The sequence below is a fragment of the Bombina bombina genome, unplaced genomic scaffold, assembly GCF_027579735.1.
Source record: "Bombina bombina isolate aBomBom1 unplaced genomic scaffold, aBomBom1.pri scaffold_867, whole genome shotgun sequence".
NCBI lineage: Eukaryota > Metazoa > Chordata > Amphibia > Anura > Bombinatoridae > Bombina > Bombina bombina.
The window spans coordinates 570-22,104 of NW_026512860.1; the positions used below are offsets into that span (position 1 = coordinate 570).

The 21,535-nt window shown below is 38.3% G+C and overlaps 1 protein-coding gene across 1 annotated transcript in view; it reads left to right on the plus strand.

Annotated features, from left to right (window-relative positions):
- Window positions 1–1,489: 1,489 nt before the first annotated feature.
- LOC128644556 (A-kinase anchor protein 9-like) overlaps window positions 1,490–21,535 on the plus strand; it is a gene marked incomplete at both ends in the record, with an annotated part of 127,610 nt that continues 107,564 nt past the window's right edge. The window contains one exon of the mRNA XM_053697129.1: window positions 1,490–1,575. Within this exon, the coding sequence (XP_053553104.1) occupies window positions 1,490–1,575 (86 nt within the window). The remainder of the gene's footprint in view (window positions 1,576–21,535) is intronic.

Below are 21,535 nucleotides of genomic sequence, written 5' to 3' on the forward strand. Positions count from 1 at the left end.
TTGTCTTTTCTACAAGAAGGTTTAGAAAAAGGTTTATCCGCTAGTTCCTTAAAGGGACAGATCTCAGCTCTGTCCATTCTGTTGCACAAACGTCTGTCAGAAGTTCCAGACGTTCAGGCTTTTTGTCAGGCTTTGGCCAGGATTAAGCCTGTGTTTAAAACTGTTGCTCCGCCATGGAGTTTAAACCTTGTTCTTAACGTTTTACAGGGCGTTCCGTTTGAACCCCTTCATTCCATTGATATAAAGTTGTTATCTTGGAAAGTTCTATTTTTAATGGCTATTTCCTCGGCTCGAAGAGTCTCTGAGTTATCAGCCTTACATTGTGATTCTCCTTATTTGATTTTTCACTCGGATAAGGTAGTTCTGCGTTCTAAACCTGGGTTCTTACCTAAGGTAGTCACTAACAGGAATATCAATCAAGAGATTGTTGTTCCATCCTTGTGTCCAAATCCTTCTTCAAAGAAGGAACGACTTCTGCACAATCTGGATGTAGTTCGTGCCCTAAAATTTTATTTACAGGCAACTAAAGAATTTCGACAAACGTCTTCCCTGTTTGTCGTTTACTCTGGTCAGAGGAGAGGTCAAAAAGCTTCTGCTACCTCTCTCTCTTTTTGGCTTCGTAGCATAATACGTTTAGCTTATGAGACTGCTGGACAGCAGCCTCCTGAAAGAATTACAGCTCATTCCACTAGAGCTGTGGCTTCCACTTGGGCCTTTAAGAATGAGGCCTCTGTTGAACAGATTTGCAAGGCTGCAACTTGGTCTTCGCTTCATACTTTTTCCAAATTTTACAAATTTGACACTTTTGCTTCTTCGGAGGCTATTTTTGGGAGAAAGGTTCTTCAGGCAGTGGTTCCTTCTGTATAAAGATCCTGCCTGTCCCTCCCGTCATCCGTGTACTTTTGCTTTGGTATTGGTATCCCAGAAGTAATGATGACCCGTGGACTGATCACACTTAACAGGAGAAAACATAATTTATGCTTACCTGATAAATTCCTTTCTCCTGTAGTGTGATCAGTCCACGGCCCGCCCTGTTTTTTATGGCAGGTCTAAATTTTTAAATTATACTCCAGTCACCACTGCACCCTTTAGCTTCTCCTTTCTCGTTGGTTCTTGGTCGAATGACTGGGTGTGACGTAGAGGGGAGGAGCTATATAGCAGCTCTGCTGGGTGATCCTCTTGCACTTCCTGTTGGGGAGGAGTTAATATCCCAGAAGTAATGATGACCCGTGGACTGATCACACTACAGGAGAAAGGAATTTATCAGGTAAGCATAAATTATGTTTTTGCATAAAAAAGACATTAAACCATCTCTTGTGTAAAAATTGTGCCTGTGCCACACTCCCTAGAGAGGCCAAAAAAAAAACCTCTGTAACCAAGATTGTGTTCCAAAATCCTGCAAATGAAATAGTTACACTAAACAATCCTTAGCATTTAAATCCTACTACATGTTTGTATTATATATTTCATTGTATTTCTTTTTTTACAGCTGTACATGGACATTTAACAATGCTGCTAGAAATTTTTTTGAAAAAACACCAGTGGATGGTGGATCTTCAAAGCTCTCTAGATAAGGTAAGAAAGGAATGAGAGTGAACATGATTGCTTGTTTACCTTTATGTTGTTGTTTAAAATAGCTACTTTTGCCAGTAGAAACTACCACTTATGCTAAAAATATGAATCGTGATATATTCTCTAAAGAAAAGATATGCAAACAAAAGGTAGCTGCAGCCCAGTTGTGGATGTTAGAGATAGGTACCGAAATGTTAATGATAAAATTCTCACTAACATGGAGAGAAATCACACAAAATCTTTGGGGACCATTTTTGAGAATTGTTTTGTATGTGTCTCTCTTTCACATCCAGAACTCTTCGTCGCTAGATAAACAGCTCTCAGGATAAAATTTACCTTTCTAAAATTCTTTGTGTGACCTCGCAGTACTGTTGAGACTTCTTAGATAATCTTGCCAGACCAGAGAGCTTCAGATCATCAGGACCAAAGTATTGACTTTTGTGTACAGTGAGAAATAGGTTAGGATTGGCTGCTATTTCTTTCATGTAATTAGCAAGAGTCCATGAGCTAGTGACGTATGGGATATAAATTCCTACCAGGAGGGGCAAAGTTTCCCAAACCTTAAAATGCCTATAAATACACCCCTCACCACACCCACAATTCAGTTTTACAAACTTTGCCTCCTATGGAGGTGGTGAAGTAAGTTTGTGCTAGATTCTACGTTGATATGCGCTCCGCAGCAGGTTGGAGCCCGGTTTTCCTCTCAGCGTGCAGTGAATGTCAGAGGGATGTGAGGAGAGTATTGCCTGTTTGAATTCAATGATCTCCTTCTACGGGGTCTATTTCATAGGTTCTCTGTTATCGGTCGTAGAGATTCATCTCTTACCTCCCTTTTCAGATCGACGATATACTCTTATAAATATACCATTACCTCTGCTGATTTTCGTTTCAGTACTGGTTTGGCTTTCTACAAACATGTAGATGAGTGTCCTGGGGTAAGTAAGTCTTATTTTCTGTGACACTCTAAGCTATGGTTGGGCACTTTTTTAATAAAGTTCTAAATATATGTATTCAAACATTTATTTGCCTTGACTCAGGATGTTCAACATTCCTTATTTTCAGACAGTCAGTTTCATATTTGGGATAATGCATTTGAATCAAATATTTTTCTTACCTTAAAGATTTGACTTTTTTCCCTGTGGGCTGTTAGGCTCGCGGGGGCTGAAAATGCTTCATTTTATTGCGTCATTCTTGGCGCGGACTTTTTTGGCGCAAAAAATCTTTCTGTTTCCGGCGTCATACGTGTCGCCGGAAGTTGCGTCATTTTTGACGTTCTTTTGCGCCAAAAAATGTCGGCGTTCCGGACGTGGCGTCATTTTTGGCGCCAAAAGCATTTAGGCGCCAAATAATGTGGGCGTCTAATTTGGCGCTAAAAAAAATATGGGCGTCGCTTTTGTCTCCACATTATTTAAGTCTCATTATTTATTGCTTCTTGTTGCTAGAAGCTTGTTCACTGGCATTTTTTCCCATTCCTGAAACTGTCATTTAAGGAATTTGATCAATTTTGCTTTATATGTTGTTTTTTCTCTTACATATTGCAAGATGTCTCACGTTGCATCTGAGTCAGAAGATACTTCAGGAAAATCGCTGTCTGGTGCTGGAACTACCAAAGCTAAGTGTATCTGCTGTAAACTTTGGTAGCTATTCCTCCAGCTGTTGTTTGTATTAATTGTCATGACAAACTTGTTAATGCAGATAATATTTCCTTTAGTAATGTACCATTACCTGTTGCAGTTCCATCAACATCTAATGTTCAGAATGTTCCTGATAACATAAGAGATTTTGTTTCTGAATCCATCAAGAAGGCTATGTCTGTTATTCCTCCTTCTAGTAAACATAAAAAATCTTTTAAAACTTCTCTTTATACAGATGAATTTTTAAATGAACATCATCATTCTGATTCTAATGACTCTTCTGGTTCAGAGGATTCTGTCTCAGAGATTGATGCTGATAAATCTTCATATTTATTTAAAATGGAATTTATTCGTTCTTTACTTAAAGAAGTACTAATTGCTTTAGAAATTGAGGATTCTGGTCCTCTTGATACTAAATCTAAACGTTTAGATAAGGTCTTTAAATCTCCTGTGGTTATTCCAGAAGTTTTTCCTGTTCCTGGTGCTATTTCTGAAGTAATTTCCAGAGAATGGAATAATTTGGGTAATTCATTTACTCCTTCTAAACGTTTTAAGCAATTATATCCTGTGCCGTCTGACAGATTAGAATTTTGGGACAAAATCCCTAAAGTTGATGGGGCTATTTCTACCCTTGCTAAACGTACTACTATTCCTACGTCAGATGGTACTTCGTTTAAGGATCCTTTAGATAGGAAAATTGAATCCTTTCTAAGAAAAGCTTATCTGTGTTCAGGTAATCTTCTTAGACCTGCTATATCATTGGCTGATGTTGCTGCAGCTTCAACTTTTTGGTTGGAAACTTTAGCGCAACAAGTAACAGATCATGATTCTCATAATATTATTATTCTTCTTCAACATGCTAATAATTTTATCTGTGATGCCATTTTTGATATTATCAGAGTTGATGTCAGGTTTATGTCTCTAGCTATTTTAGCTAGAAGAGCTTTATGGCTTAAAACTTGGAATGCTGATATGTCTTCTAAATCAACTCTACTTTCCATTTCTTTCCAGGGTAACAAATTATTTGGTTCTCAGTTGGATTCTATTATCTCAACTGTTACTGGTGGGAAAGGAACTTTTTTACCACAGGATAAAAAATCTAAGGGTAAAAACAGGGCTAATAATCGTTTTCGTTCCTTTCGTTTCAACAAAGAACAAAAGCCTGATCCTTCATCCTCAGGAGCAGTTTCAGTTTGGAAACCATCTCCAGTCTGGAATAAATCCAAGCCTTCTAGAAAAGCAAAGCCAGCTTCTAAGTCCACATGAAGGTGCGGCCCTCATTCCAGCTCAGCTGGTAGGGGGCAGGTTACGTTTTTTCAAAGAAATTTGGATCAATTCTGTTCACAATCTTTGGATTCAGAACATTGTTTCAGAAGGGTACAGAATTGGTTTCAAGATAAGACCTCCTGCAAAGAGATTTTTTCTTTCCCGTGTCCCAGTAAATCCAGTGAAAGCTCAAGCATTTCTGAAATGTGTTTCAGATCTAGAGTTGGCTGGAGTAATTATGCCAGTTCCAGTTCTGGAACAGGGGATGGGGTTTTATTCCAATCTCTTCATTGTACCAAAGAAGGAGAATTCCTTCAGACCAGTTCTGGATCTAAAAATATTGAATCGTTATGTAAGGATACCAACGTTCAAAATGGTAACTGTAAGGACTATCTTGCCTTTTGTTCAGCAAGGGCATTATATGTCCACAATAGATTTACAGGATGCATATCTGCATATTCCGATTCATCCAGATCATTATCAGTTCCTGAGATTCTCTTTTCTGGACAAGCATTACCAGTTTGTGGCTCTGCCGTTTGGCCTAGCTACAGCTCCAAGAATTTTTACAAAGGTTCTCTGTGCCCTTCTGTCTGTAATCAGAGAACAGGGTATTGTGGTATTTCCTTATTTGGACGATATCTTGGTACTTGCTCAGTCTTTACATTTAGCAGAATCTCATACGAATCGACTTGTGTTGTTTCTTCAAGATCATGGTTGGAGGATCAATTCACTAAAAAGTTCATTGATTCCTCAGACAAGGGTAACCTTTCTGGGTTTCCAGATAGATTCAGTGTCCATGACTCTGTCTTTGACAGACAAGAGACGTCTAAAATTGATTTCAGCTTGTCGAAACCTTCAGTCACAATCATTCCCTTTGGTAGCCTTATGCATGGAAATTCTAGGTCTTATGACTGCTGCATCGGACGCGATCCCCTTTGCTCGTTTTCACATGCGACCTCTTCAGCTCTGTATGCTGAATCAATGGTGCAGGGATTACACAAAGATATCTCAATTAATATCTTTAAAACCGATTGTACGACACTCTCTAACGTGGTGGACAGATCACCATCGTTTAATTCAGGGGGCTTCTTTTGTTCTTCCGACCTGGACTGTAATTTCAACAGATGCAAGTCTCACAGGTTGGGGAGCTGTGTGGGGATCTCTGACGGCACAAGGAGTTTGGGAATCTCAGGAGGTGAGATTACCGATCAATATTTTGGAACTCCGTGCAATTTTCAGAGCTCTTCAGTCTTGGCCTCTTCTGAAGAGAGAATCGTTCATTTGTTTTCAGACAGACAATGTCACAACTGTGGCATACATCAATCATCAAGGAGGGACTCACAGTTCTCTGGCTATGAAAGAAGTATCTCGAATTCTGGTTTGGGCGGAATCCAGCTCCTGTCTAATCTCTGCGGTTCATATCCCAGGTATAGACAATTGGGAAGCGGATTATCTCAGTCGCCAAACGTTGCATCCGGGCGAATGGTCTCTTCACCCAGAGGTATTTCTTCATATTGTTCAAATGTGGGAGCTTCCAGAAATAGATCTGATGGCGTCTCATCTAAACAAGAAACTTCCCAGGTATCTGTCCAGATCCCGGGATCCTCAGGCGGAAGCAGTGGATGCATTATCACTTCCTTGGAAGTATCATCCTGCCTATATCTTTCCACCTCTAGTTCTTCTTCCAAGAGTAATCTCCAAGATTCTGAAGGAATGCTCGTTTGTTCTGCTGGTAGCTCCGGCATGGCCTCACAGGTTTTGGTATGCGGATCTTGTCCGGATGGCCTCTTGCCATCCGTGGACTCTTCCGCTAAGACCAGACCTTCTGTTGCAAGGTCCTTTTTTCCATCAGGATCTCAAATCCTTAAATTTAAAGGTATGGAGATTGAACGCTTGATTCTTGGACAATTATGTTTTGCAAAAAAACATCAGATCTATATATATATATATATATATATATATATATATATATGTATTTATGAATAAATAGAACATATTCTTCTATGTGAAGAACATTGGTTATAAAATATTCATATCTCCATGTCAGGTTAGCGCACTTGAGAATAGGCGATCGGGTTTGCGCACAAGTGTTCTATCAGGGAAAAGGTTATCGCACATGCAATATTCTAGATTTCGGCTTTTTGCGTGCGTTGGGTTAGCGTGTAAGTGAAAATAGTTTACTTTCAACTTGTAATACGAGTGCTACACGACGTGCGCAAAAAACTTACTTCTAGCAGCGTTACCACTATCCAAGTGCAAAAAATAAAATTTAGGGGTAACCCCCCCCCAATAAAAATGTATTAATATAAAATGAGGGGTCAAGACAAGCCATTGTTGACAAACAATCACTTGTAATTTTTTACATGTGATCACTGTGACTATCGGTGCTAAGCTAGACCTAAATTTGATATATAAGACCTTTGCACAGTGACTTTCAACTTTAAAAGGCTTTTATTACAATATCAAGACAATACAATTTGAATAAATGAAGCGCAAAAATGTCATTTAAAATTTATAATGTTTAATATTTTTACTGGTAAGCTAAGGGGGCACTGATAATGAGTTTATGAAACCAAGAGGTAGCGACCGGAAAAAGATTGGGAGCCACTGATTTATACGGATAAATCAGTTTTTTTGCAATCGGAGCAGAACCATATGGAGGACCATCCTGCTTGGCACACATTCTTTAATTGTGCCTAGGTTTCTTACAGTCATTTCATGCAAAAAAAAAAAAAAATTAAGCCTTTCCGATTCTCTCCAAATAGGTTCTACCAGGAGGGGCAAAGTTTCCCAAACCTCAAAATGCCTATAAATACTCCCCTCACCACACCCACAATTCAGTTTTACAAACTTTGCCTGCTATGGAGGTGGTGAAGTAAGTTTGTGCTTGATTTTCTTCTGTGATATGCGCTTCTCAGCATTTTGAAGCCCAATTCCTCTCAGAGTACATTGAATATCAGAGGGACATGAAGGGAGTGAATGTGTGGAAAGGTGATATCTAAGCGCCAACTATATAATGCAACAGACCTCCAGCTCTAATAAATTGGCACCTAGTTGCCAAGGGTGGATTCAATTTTAAGATTGGATATCAGAGCACCAAACAACGTAGGCAGGGTCTATGGGCAGATAGTCAAATACCAAAGGTAACAATAGGTTGAAATAATATGATTTAATACATAAGATAAAAAGGTTGGTACATTTAAAATTATACAACAATTAGTCATGGATCCATGTTACACTTTAAAATATATATTGAAACACTAGGAACAATTTAAAAATCCTTGTAGAACAATAAATAACAACAAAAAAAATCTAACAAATAATGTCTATCGCATAAAACTTAAATTCTAATATGTGAATGCTAGGAGCGCTTATGCACACTCTATTTATAAAACAATGGGTTACAATGCACAGGTGGATAGATTCCAGGTTGCTTGAAACCGGTGGGTGTGAAATGTAAGTGGCTCCGAATTGGGGTTTTGCCTATGTGTTTATCGAAAATTGTGTAAATCCTAACAGGTGGACACAAAAATGTTACAGGAATGTCTAGAACCTGAATTCAAAATTATACAACAATTAGTCATGGATCCATGTTACACTTTAAAATATATATTGAAACACTAGGAACAATTTAAAAATCCTTGTAGAACAATAAATAACAACAAAAAAAATCTAACAAATAATGTCTATCGCATAAAACTTAAATTCTAATATGTGAATGCTAGGAGCGCTTATGCACACTCTATTTATAAAACAATGGGTTACAATGCACAGGTGGATAGATTCCAGGTTGCTTGAAACCGGTGGGTGTGAAATGTAAGTGGCTCCGAATTGGGGTTTTGCCTATGTGTTTATCGAAAATTGTGTAAATCCTAACAGGTGGACACAAAAATGTTACAGGAATGTCTAGAACCTGAATTCAAAATATAAGACCTGAAGTTGTGCTTATGTGTTTATCCAAAAAGGGTGTAAATCCTAACAAGTGAAAAAATGTGAGAAAAATATTGCAGGGGTGTGTGAACCTTATTTTCAAAATAAACAATGAATTCAAAATAAAACGATATACAAGTGAATTTTTGACAAATCAACTAATGCAAACATAAAGCATAAATAGAACAAAAAAAAAAACATAAACAAAAAAACAACAACACAACTTTAACGTGTGTTCAAATGTGTTTCTGCTTGCAAACTGTGATGTGAACAAATATCTATTATAAACACTGAATAGTGGCAAAACTTTGTGATTGGATTGAAATTGATGAGTTGCCATCACATAAAGTGGAAGAACAACATCCCGAAGGGACAACTTCTAAGAATGAAGAAGAATTGCTCCAATCCCTCTAAGTGGAAAGAACAGGCACAAGTGATCAAGTCGAAATTCATAGAGAGAGGATATGAAGAATATTTTCTTGATCAAAAAATACAAGAAGTAGACCAAATAGAAAGGAAAGATCTGACACATTACAAAGAGAAAATTAAGTGGAATGAGAATACAGAGATCCTTAATATTCCTCTAATTACTGAATACAGTGAGAACAGTCGAATTATAGAGAACATTTTCCGTAAACACTGGAACATGCTCAAAGATGATGATATTTTGGGAGACAAAATATCAAAAAACTCCAGATTTATATATTGAAGGACAAAAAATCTGAAAACAAGGCTGGCTCCCAGTATACAGAGGAAGAAACCTCCAGTATTTAAAGATGCATTTGGTAAGAATGTGGCAGGATTTTTTCCATGCCACAAATGTAAAGCATGTAAATGTGGAGAAAAAAGTGCAGAATTCCATTCTTTTAACACCAAAAAGAAGTACAAAATAAAAAACTTGATCCGGTGCCAGGACAAAAATGTGATCTACCTACTCCAATGTCCCTTTGGTCTCCAATACGTTGGACAGACGTCAAGACCACTAAGGGACAGGATACGTGAACACCTCTGATTCATAGAAAAACTTAACAAAGATAGTCCTTTATATAAACATTTTTCTGAGAAGCACCAAGGTGACATTAATACTGTAAAGTATATAGGGATTCAAAAAGTACCAAGAAACTGGAGAGGGGGCAACCATGAGAAGAGGTTATTAACGGAGGAATCAAAATGGATTTTCCATCTAGATTGCTTGCACCCAAAAGGCTTAAATAACAAAGAGGACCTGTCTCATCTCCTAAACCTCAACTAAAAAGAGTCATAACTAGGAAGGGATTTGTTTTATCTTACTAGCCCCTTATTACAAGTGACTTCTGAATTTGGATCCATATATATTTAAAAAAAAAAAAATCCTTTCACCTATCTCTTAAAATATAAATATAAATAATAATAACTTAATAATGATTAGACCTGCCCGTAAGGTCATAGAAACTCTGCCTACCCTGTTCCCTTTATGAGAAGCTGCCTTTTTAAGTATTGATATAATCCTTTAGTTATATGATAATTCTAGAGGATATAAACACCAATTAATCTGTGGGAATTACAACAGGACTTATACTTCAATTATATCTATATTTGAACTGCTATTTAATCTTCTATTTAGCTGCTTTATAACAATCCTATTTGTAGTCCACACCTAAGACATGTGTAGTATAGCCAATAGAGACCCTAAAGTTGTAACCAATCTAGAATTTCCTCATTTATGAAAGATAGAAGTATCAATTATGAGACTAGTTTTGCTTTGGATCTAACAAACAGTAATAATAATATGCAAGTGACGTCAGAAGATAGTTTTAATCATATATATACTTTATTTTTATATATATTTTCTATGTATATTTTCTCTTCACCAGGTTTGGATATCTAAGTTTAGTTTAGAGGAAATACTTATCCTCTATCCATTATGAGTATTGCAGTCAGAACCATATCAGCTCCCAAACTAATAGAATTAACAAGTAGTCTAGACCATTTGCATATTGTATATAGAACAATACAAGCAATCCCTACCTTAAACAGATTTCCAAGGGACCTATGGTCAGTTTCAAATACCGTAGCAATAAAAGAGAGTAAACAAACCTTAGATTTGAGTTGTAAATGTGTATCTCTCTCCGTTTACTCTATATGTTAAAAGCACAAGATTTGTTAAATTTATTTTTGTGTTTTTTTTTTGTTTTCTGTCTCTGCTTTTTTGTCTTAAACAGTATGTTAACCTGAAGGAAATCACATAATCATAATAGGTCAGTCAGAAACACGATTTTCATTCCAGTATGTAATTTTAACCTTAAGTTGTACATTAAACACACTACACTCTGCCTGAAATTGTTAAGCTTTGTCATATATAAAATATATTATACCCTATTCGAAATATCATTTAGCAGCTATGCGCTTCATACATAGAAACTAGAATCCCTCTGTTAAATAATGATCATAGCGAATGATTATTTATGAGGGAAGCAAGGATGTAAGAAATTTGGTTTGTTTGTTTTGTCAAGGCTTTTACAGCTTGTCTATAGTGCTAAGGAAGCACATTAAACACAGTCAAGCAATCAGATTGCAGGAATTTAACACACCCCTAAATCAGCCAATAGCACATACATTCTGGCTTGAGCCCTCAAATTAGAACCTATGAGTGCTAGGTATTACAACATGGCCAATATATACATAAATAATTCCACAAGAATACAATATATGCAGTAGTAAATAATAACCCAATATGCATCATAAAGTTTGATCATTTATTAAGAAAGTATAAATATAGAAACAGATGTTTTAAATGGACATTTTACAAGTGTTTTAAACGGACAATTTTTTTGACAAATTTTTTTGACATTTCACAAAGTGTTTTAAACGGTAATTTTTTTATAAACATATCTACATAATTGGACTCTTATTTTTTGACAATGCTCATATTATTTTAGCTGATTCTAAAAAAACAAGCAAATTGCATTGGTAACTAAAAGCTTTGCTATGTTCTCTCTAACCCAGGAGAAAAAGAAAAAATTGTTGTTTTCACATCCTGTTCTACTACACAGGTGTTAATTTCACCTGTTAATCAGCAAGGTATATAACAGTCTAGGTCCTCAAACCAGTCTTGAGAAAGGTCAGTGGAGACCGAAACCGGTTGACTGGTAAGGAGTATTTTAATTGTGATCACATTAAGAAGCCATCTGCACTATTGTTTGCCTTTCCTTTTTTGGCAGGTAAGGGACAACATTGCAAGTTGGAATTATTTGTTAACTACCGCCCAAGAAGATTTCTACATAATCAGCAGTTGGGATCCATATTGAGACAGACTATAGCAAGATTCTTATTATCCAATTTGAATATTTATTTGGACTTTTAAGCATTTTATGTTATATCATCTGTTTTTTAACCCAATGTTGTTATATGGTCTCTTTTAATTAACATCTCGAGGCTCTTTGAGCAAGTCCCTTATATCTAGCTCAGCAACTCTGAGCCCTTTAGATTTGTATTTTAGGGTATCAATTTAGAGCCTGTGTTCAATTTTAATCCAATCACAAAGTTTTGCCACTATTCAGTGTTTATAATAGATATTTGTTCACATCACAGTTTGCAAGCAGAAACACATTTGAACACACGTTAAAGTTGCGCTGTTGTTTTTTTGTTTATGTTTTTTTTTGGTTCTATTTATGCTTTATGTATGCATTAGTTGATTTGTCAAAAATTCACTTGTATATCATTTTATTTTGAATTCATTGTTTATTTTGAAAATAAGGTTCACACACCCCTGCAATATTTTTCTCACATTTTTCACTTGTTAGGATTTACACCCTTTTTGGATAAACACATAGGCACAACTTCAGGTCTTATATTTTGAATTCAGGTTCTAGACATTCCTGTAACATTTTTTTGTCCACCTGTTAGGATTTACACAATTTTGGATAAACACATAGGCAAAACCCCAATTCGGAGCCACTTACATTTCACACCCACCGGTTTCAAGCAACCTGGAATCTATCCACCTGTGCATTGTAACCCATTGTTTTTATAAATAGAGTGTGCATAAGCGCTCCTAGCATTCACATATTAGAATTTAAGTTTTATGCGATAGACATTATTTGTTAGATTTTTTTTGTTGTTATTTATTGTTCTACAAGCATTTTTAAATTGTTGCTAGTGTTTCAATATATATTTTAAAGTGTAACATGGATCCATGACTAATTGTTGTATAATTTTAAATGTACCAACCTTTTTATCTTATGTATTAAATCATATTATTTCAACCTATTGTTACCTAGGACATGAAGGGAGTATCACCTATTGAATTCTATGATTTTCCTCGCGGGAAATCTTTTCATAGGTTCTCTGTTATCGGTCGTAGAGATTCATCTCCTACCTCCCTTTTCAGATCGACGATATACTCTCATATTCCATTACCTCTACTGATAACTGTTTCAGTACTGGTTTGGCTATCTGCTATATGTGTATGGGTGTCTTTCGGTAAGTATGTTTTTATTTCTTAAAGACACTCTCAGCTATGGTTTGGCACTTTATGTATTAATGTAAAGTTCTAAATATATATCTATTGTACTTATACTTGCCATGAGTCAGGTTTATGTATATTTCCTTTTGCAGTTTCAAAATTGGGAAAAACATATTTAGAAAGTTATTTTTTCTTACCTGGGGTATAGTCTTTTCTTCAAAATTGACAGTTTTCATTAATTTTTGCGGGCAAAATTTAGGCTTGCGAGGCTGCAAAATGCTGATATTTATTGCATCATTCTTGGTGCTAGAATTCTTTTGGTGCGAAGGTACGTTTGGTTATTGGTTATTTGTAGAGCGCCAACAGATTCCACAGCGCTGTAAACAGAGGGTAGAACAACAAAACAATTAAAGGGATCAAATGGGTAGAGGGCCCTGCCAAGAGTTGCACTGTTGTAATCAGCTCTTAAGAAGGTGATCTACAAACAGCTGGACTTAAGGGGCTTCAGGGGATAGCAATGGAGGAGTGGAACTGGTATAAAGTAAGGTTAGCATAGGTTGTATGCATGGCTGAACAGTAGAGTCTTTAGGGAGCGCTTGAAGCTTTCAAAACTAGGGGAGAGTCTTGTGGGGCGAGGCAGAGAGTTCCACAAGATGGGAGCCAGTCTGTAGAAGTCCTGTAAACGGGAGTGCGATGAGGTAACCAGAGAGGAGGAGAGTAGGAGGTCATGAGCAGAGCGAAGGGGACGGGAGGGAGAGTATCTGGAGACAAGGTCTGAGATATAGGGGGGGAGCAGTGCAGTTGAGGGCTTTGTATGTCAGAGTGAGAATTTTGTGTTTGATCCTAGAGACAAGAGGAAGCCAGTGAAGGGATTGGCAGAGAGGAGCAGCAGATGAAGAGCGACGTGTAAGGAAGATGAGTCTGGCAGAGGTATTCATTATGGATTGTAAAGGAGCTAGGCGGCAGGTGGGGAGACCAGAGAGGACAGAGTTGCAGTAATCAAGGCGGGAAAGAATGAGAGAGTGGATTAATATCTTAGTTGTGTCTTGTGTAAGGAAGTGTCTAATTTTGGAGATGTTTTTAAGGTGGAAGCGGCAGGCTTTAGCCAAGGACTGAATGTGAGGAGTGAAGGAAAGATCTGAGTCAAATGTGACCCCGAGACATCGGGCATGCGGGGTAGGGATAATGATGGAGTTGTCGACGGTTATAGAGATATTGGCGGTGGAGATTTTGGAAGAAGGGGGTAAAATGCTGAGCTCAGTTTTGGAGAGATTTAGCTTGAGGTAGTGAGAGGACATCCAGGAAGAGATGTGAGAAAGACAGTTAGTGACACGGGTTAGCAAGGAAGGAGATAGGTCTGGTGCATAGAAGTAGATTTGGGTGTCATCGGCATACAAATGATATTGGAAACCGTGGGACTTAATTAGGGAACCTAGTGATGACGTATAGATTGAGAAGAGAAGGGGACCGAGGACAGAGCCTTGCGGTACTCCAACAGAAAGTGGTGACGGGGCAGAGGAGGCCCTAGAGAAGGCTACACTAAAGGTACGGTTTGACAGGTAGGACGAGAGCCACAAAAGGGCTGTGTCACAGATGCCGAAGGATTGGAGGGTTTGGAGCAAAAGAGGGTGGTCGAGAGTTCAAAGGCTGCGGACAGATCAAGGAGGATAAGCAGAGAGAAGTGGCCTTTTAATTTTGCTGTAAGTAGGTCGTTGGTAACCTTAACAATAGCTGTCTCTGTGGAGTGATAGAAACAAAATCCAGATTGCACCGGGTTAAGAAGGGAGTTTAACGTAAGGAAATGGGATAGGCGTGCATATACTAGTTTTTCGAGAAGCTTTGAGGCAAGAGGGAGGAGGAAAATAGGGCGGTAGTTGGATGGGGAGGTAGGATCAAGGGAAGGTTTTTTGAGGATAGGTGTGACCAGTGCATGTTTCATTGATGAGGGAAATGTACCAGTGCTGAGGGAGAGGTTGAAAATGTGTGTTAGTATAGGGGTAAGGGTAGCAGAGAGGGAGGGGAGTAGCTGTGAGGGGATAGGGTGAAGGGGACAGGTAGTGAGGTGAGAGCGCAGTATAAGTGCCGAAACTTCTTCCTCAGTAACAGGGGAGAATGAACTAAGTTTCAGGTTATGAGGGTTGTGATTGAGTGAGAGCGTTTGAGGGGGGGAGAGAATGGAATTATGTTGAGAGCTGATTTCATTTCTGATGGAGTCAATTTTGTTAATGAAGTGACTGGCAGTGTCTTGAGCTGACAGAGAAGTTGTATTAGGAAGTGGGGGAGGGCGGAGGAGAGCATTGAAAGTGGAGAACAGACGTTTTGGGTTTGAAGAAAGATTAGAGATAAGAGTAGAGAAGTAGTGTTGCTTGTGGAGATTAAGGGCAGAATAGTAAGAGTTCAAGATGAATTTGTAATGAAGAAAATCAGCTGAACTCCGTGATTTTCTCCAGTGCCGTTCAGCAGTACGGGAACATCTGCGTAGGTACTGTGTCAGAGGAGTATGCCAGGGCTGAGGATGAGTGTGTGATTTCCAAGCAATGGTAAGAGGGGCGAGATTGTCAAGGATGAATATAAGGGTGGAATTATAGTGGCAGATAGATTGTTCAGGGCAGGAAAAGGAGGAGAAGGATGAGAGGAGCGGTTTAAGGGAATTAGCAAGTTGTTGCTGATCTAAAGACATAATGCTTCTGTGAAGTTTGGTGTGAGGAGTAGAAGGAGGGAGAGTTGTAAGAAGGGATGATATGTTGCAAGTAAGGAGATGGTGGTCAGAAAGAGGAAAAGTGGAGTTTGAGAAGTTTGAGAGAGTGCATCGATAGCTAAAGATCAGGTTAAGAGAGTGACCGTCTTTGTGAGTGGGAGAATCAGTCCATTGTGACAGACCGAAAGAGGAAGTGAGTTGCAGAAGTTGTTTAGCAGATGAGGCAGTGGGATTGTTAAGGGGGATGTTGAAGTCGCCAAGAATGAGGGCAGGGGTGTCTGAGGAAAGGAAATAAGGTAGCCAGGCAGCCAAGTGATCTAGAAACTGAGTTGAGGAGCCAGGGGGAAAAGTGAGGGAAGAGATGGGATGTATTTGTTGAAAGGTGCAACGAGAGGAAAGTAAAATACCTACACCACCTCCTTGTCTATTACCAGACCTAGGAGTGTGTTTGAAGTGGAGACCCCCATGTGACAGAGCAGCAGTGGATGCTGTGTCTAGGGGAGAGAGCCAGGTTTCTGTTAGGGCCAGAAGGTTGAGGGAGCGGGAGATGAAGAGGTCATGTATAGAAGTGAGCTTGTTGCAAACAGAGTGAGAGTTCCAGAGTGCACAAGTGAAAGGGGTAGTGGCTTTTGATGCAAGAGGAATCTGAGTCTATGGGATGGTACACATGGATGTGCACGGCTTGTCAGTGGTTGGGGACCAGGTTTAGGGGAGATGTCACCAGCAGTAAGTAGAATCAAGAGGGAGAGTGACATGAGATGAGATACAGATTTGCAGTAGTGAGACTGCTTTTGAGATGAGCTGCAGGGGGGAGAGAGAGTGTTTAGGAATAGGTAAAGTTCATGAGTACAAAAGTAAGGTGAGTTTAAGAGAGATGGGCTAATGAACAGTGCAGGTGGAGAGGGAGGAGTAATTGAATAGTGTAGTTATAGAGACAAAGGGTAGCAAAAAGGAATATGAATATATTGAGCATTTTTACAAAATTGGGAACCAGTTAAAAACATAAGACACAGAATTACTGTAACAATTGCATAAGGGAACAAAAGGTATATGAAACATAATATTACAAAAGTACAGTGTATTCTATAGGGTTAAGGCAATGGAAGGATGTGCTGATCAGTGTTTGCACTTGTCAGTTCAGGTGAGTGAAAGTTGTGTGGGAGACTATCTATAAATGAGGAAATGAGCTTGGGGTAGGGTGGGAGGGAAGCTGTTTTCCAGAAGGCTACCTGTTGTAAGTTAGCAGAGGGCAGTTGAAACAGCTGAGTGTAAAAATCTTAGTATTTTCTGTGAGTTCTGGGAGAGGATATATTTAAAATCAAGCTGAAGGAGAGAGATATATTAGGTTAATGATGGGCCAGCAAAAGTGTTTTAAAGGAGTGGGAGGGTGCATTTATGGACATTTGAGCTAAGGATCGTTCATGCAGAAACAAAACATCAATATATTACAGAGATAAGACTGAGACTGAGGTATACAAGGGGTGAAATAAAACCATTAAACAAATAGACAGATATATGGGCCAGAGCTGCATAAACTAACTTAACATAATGGCAGACATAAAGTCGATAAAATATGCAATGAGCTAGAGGTAAATTATGATTAGCACAGCCTGTAATTACAAAGTCATGGTAATATATACATTTAAAATAAAAACAAAACAAAAGGAATTACCACTAAATATACAAACACATACAATAAAAACAACTTGGTAGGTAAAATATAATGAAGAAACTGTTTTCCAGAATGCTACCTGTTGTAAGTTAGCACAGGGCAGTTGAAATAGCCGAGTGTAAAAATCTTTGTATTTTCTGTGAGTTCTGGGAGAGGATATATTTCAAATCAAGCTGTTGTAAGTTAGGGCAATTGAAACAGCTGAGTGTAAAAATCTTTGTATTTTCTGTGGGTTCTGGGAGAGGATATATTTCATATCAAGCTGAAGGAGAGAGATATATTAGGTTTGGTGATGCAAATTCGACATTTCCGGCGTCTTGGTTGATGGCAGGCTTCCTTGCACAAGGTTGCGTCTGCTATGACGCAAGTTGAGTCATTTCCAGATGTTGTTAGCGCCAAAAATGTTTTGTTTTGCGTTGCGCGTCATACTTGGCGCCAAATAATTTTATTATTTAAACCCCACTTCCTATATGCCTCTTGCCTTTTTCTATGCTCAGAGGGCTATGCTGTTTGCATTTTTTTCCCATTCCTGAAACTGCCATATAAGGAAATTGATAATTTTGCTTTATATGATCCTGTCTCAGAAACCACTGTTGGATTCCTGCTGCCTGATAACAGTTCTACCAAAGATAAGTGTATCTGTTGTAAGTTAATGGAGATAAGGAGGCTCATTTATCAAGCTCCGTATGGAGCTTGAGGGCCGTGTTTCTAGCGAGACTCACCAGAAACACAAGTTATGGAGCAGCGGTCTAAAGACCGCTGCTCCATAACTCTGCCTGCTCTGAGCAGGCGGACAGGAATCACCGCAATTCAACCCAATCGAGTATGATCGTGTTGATTGACACCTCCCTGCAGGGGACGGCATTGCACCAGCAGCTCTTGTGAGCTGCTGGTGCAATGCTGAATACGGAGAGCGTATTGCTCTCCGCATTCAGCAATGTCTGTCGGACCTGATCCGCACTGTCGGATCAGGTCCGACAGACATATGATAATTCAGCATCTATATCTTCAGCTGTAGTATGTAACAGTTGTCATGATAAGCTTTTACATGCAGAGAATGTATCCATCAGTACTAGTACTATGCCTGTTGTTCCTTCAACATCTAATGTACATGATATCCCTGTGAATATAAAAGATTTTATTGCTGATGAGATTCAGAAGGCTTTGTCTGCCATTTTGCCTTCTAATAAACGTAAAAGGTCTTTTAAAACTTCTCATAAAAATGGTGAATTTTCAAATGACCGAAAACATACTGAATTATCCTCCTCTGATGAGGATCTATCTGATTTAGAAGATCCTACCTCAGATATTGACACTGACAAATCTACTTATCTCTTTAAGATGGAATATATTAATTCCTTGTTAATTACTTTGGGTATTGAGGAGACTAGTCCTCTTGATATTAAAACTAGTAAACGTTTACATTCTGTTTATAAACCTCCTGTGGTTACTCCAGAGGTTTTTCCAGTTCCTGATGAAATTTCTGATATGATTTCAAAGGAATCAAATAGGCCTGGTAATTCTTTTATTCCTTCTTCTAGGTTTAAAAAGTTGTATCCTTTACCAGCAGCCAGATTGGAGTTTTGGGAAAAAATCCCTAAAGTTGATGGGGCTATTTCTACTCTTGCCAAACGTACTACTATCCCTATGGAAGATAGTACTTCATTTAAGGATCCTTTAGATCGGAAGCTTGAATCTTATCTAAGGAAAGCTTATTTATTTTCTGGCTATCTTCTCAGGCCTGCACTTTCTATAGCTGATGTTGCAGCTGCATCAACCTTCTGGTTGGAAAGCTTAGCACAACAGGAAACATATTCTGATTTTTCTAGCATTGTTCGCTTGCTTCAGCATGCTAATCATTTTATCTGTGATGCTATTTTTGATATCATCATAATTGATGTTAAATCTATGTCTTTAGCTGTTTTAGCTAGAAGAGCATTGTGGCTCAAATATTGGAATGCTGACATGATATCTAAGTCTAGATTACTATCTCTTTCTTTCCAAGGTAACAATTTATTTGGTTCTCAGTTGGATTCCATTATTTCAACTGTCACTGGGGGTAAGGGAGGTTTTTTTTACCTTGAGGTAAATCTAAAGCTTCTAATCGTTTTCGTTCCTTTCGACAGAATAAGGAACAGAAACCAAATCCTTCCCCCAAGGAGTCTGGTTCCAATTGGAAGCCTTCTTCATGTTGGAATAAATCCAGGCCTTTTAATAAACCAAAGCCAGCCCCCAAGTCTGCATAATGGTGCGGCCCTCATTCCAGTTCAGCTGGTGGGGGGCAGATTAAACTTTTTCCAGAACATTTAGGCAGATTCTGTCCAAAATCATTGGATTCAGAGCATTGTCTCTCAAGGGTATCGAATAGGATTCAGAATGAGACCTCCTGTGAGAAGATTTTTTCTCTCACACATTCCAGCAAATCCAGTGAAGGCCCAGGCTTTTCTGAAGTGTGTTTCAGATCTAGAGCTTTCAGGGGTAATTATACCAGTTCCGTTTCAGGAACAGGGTCTGGAGTTTTATTCAAATCTATTCATTGTCCCAAAGAAAGAAAATTTATTCAGGCCAGTTCTGGAGCTGAAAATTTTGAACCATTTTGTAAGAGTGCCAACTTTCAAAATGGTGACTATAAGGACTATTCTGCCTTTTGTTCAGCAAGGTCATTATATGTCCATGATAGACTTACAGGATGCATATCTTCACATTCCGATTCATCCAGATCACTATCGGTTGCTGAGATTCTCTTTTCTAGACAAGCATTATCAATTTGTCATTCTTCCATTTGGCCTAGCAACAGCTCCATTAATTTTTTCAAAGGTTCTCGGTGCCCTACTCTCTGTAATCAGAGAACAGGGTATTGCGGTGTTTCCTTATTTGGATGATATCTTGGTACTAGCTCAGTCTTTACATTCTGCAGAATCTCACACAAATCAACTAGTGTTGTTTCTTCAAAGACATGGTTGGAGGATCAATTTACCAAAAAGGTCCTTGATTGCTCAGACAAGGGTCACCTTTTTAGGTTTCCAGATAGCTTCAGTGTCCATGACTCTGTCTCTAACAGAAAAAGACAAATAAAATTGGTTTCAGCTTGTTGGAACCTTCAGTCTCAGTCATTTCCTTCAGTGGCTTTGTGCATGGAAGTTTTAGGTCTCATGACTGCAGCATCGGACGCAATCCCCTTTGCTCGTTTTCATATGAGACCTCTCCAGCTTTGTATGCTGAATCAATGGTGCAGGGATTATACAAAGATATCACAATTAATATCCTTAAATCCCTATGTTCGACTGTCTCTGACTTGGGGATTAGACCACCGCCGTATAGTTCAAGGGGTTTGGAAATCTCAAGAGGCAAGGTTACCAATCAATATTTTAGAACTCTGCTATTTTCAGGACTCTTCAGGTTTGGCCTCTATTGAAGATATAACCATTCATTTGTTTTCAGACGGACAATGTCACAACTATGGCATATGTTAATCATCAGGGTGGGACTCGCAGTCCCCTAGCTATGAAAGAAGTATCTCGGATACTTGCTTGGGCGGAATCCAGCTCTTGTCTAATTTCTGCGGTACATATCCCAGGTGTAGACAATTGGGAAGCGGATTATCTCAGCCGTCAGACTTTACATTCGGGGGTCACTCCATCCAGATGTGTTTTTTTCAGATTGTTCAGATGTTGGGTCTTCCAGAAATAGAATTGAAAGAAAAAATATACAGCGCTTAAAAAGTCTAAAGATTTTCCAAGCCACTCCCTGACCACCTCTCCAAAATGGCCACAACAGCAGACAAAAAAGACAAAAGAATGAGAGGGCGCTAATAGCCAGGGAAATCAACACACTTAATCTGTAAATATTAAGTATAAAAATTAAGTATAAAAATAGATCAACAAAGTGAGGAAATTAAAAAAAGATTTTACTACAATGAATCACAATAAAATGCAAGGGACGTCTCCCTAATGAAATTTCATAAAATATAACTTACATATAACATAAATAATACATATTTAAAAAGAAATGAATATATAGTATAATTTGTCTTGCTAGAATACCACCCTGAGAAAAAATGTAAATATAAAAAATAAAAAAATAAAAAATGTATATTGTTATCAAAAACCTTTGTTAAAAAACATAAAAATCACAAAATTCATCACAATTGTGGCTGAATGTTCATAATGTAAAAACAATAATAATGTCCAATGGATGAATAAAGTTGATGTTGAGATAAAGTTGATGTTAGGGTTGGATGATATAATGACTAAATAATAGTTGATACTTTTCGTTATTACAACTGATAGGATTGCAACTGTGTTGCTAAACGAAAGTAA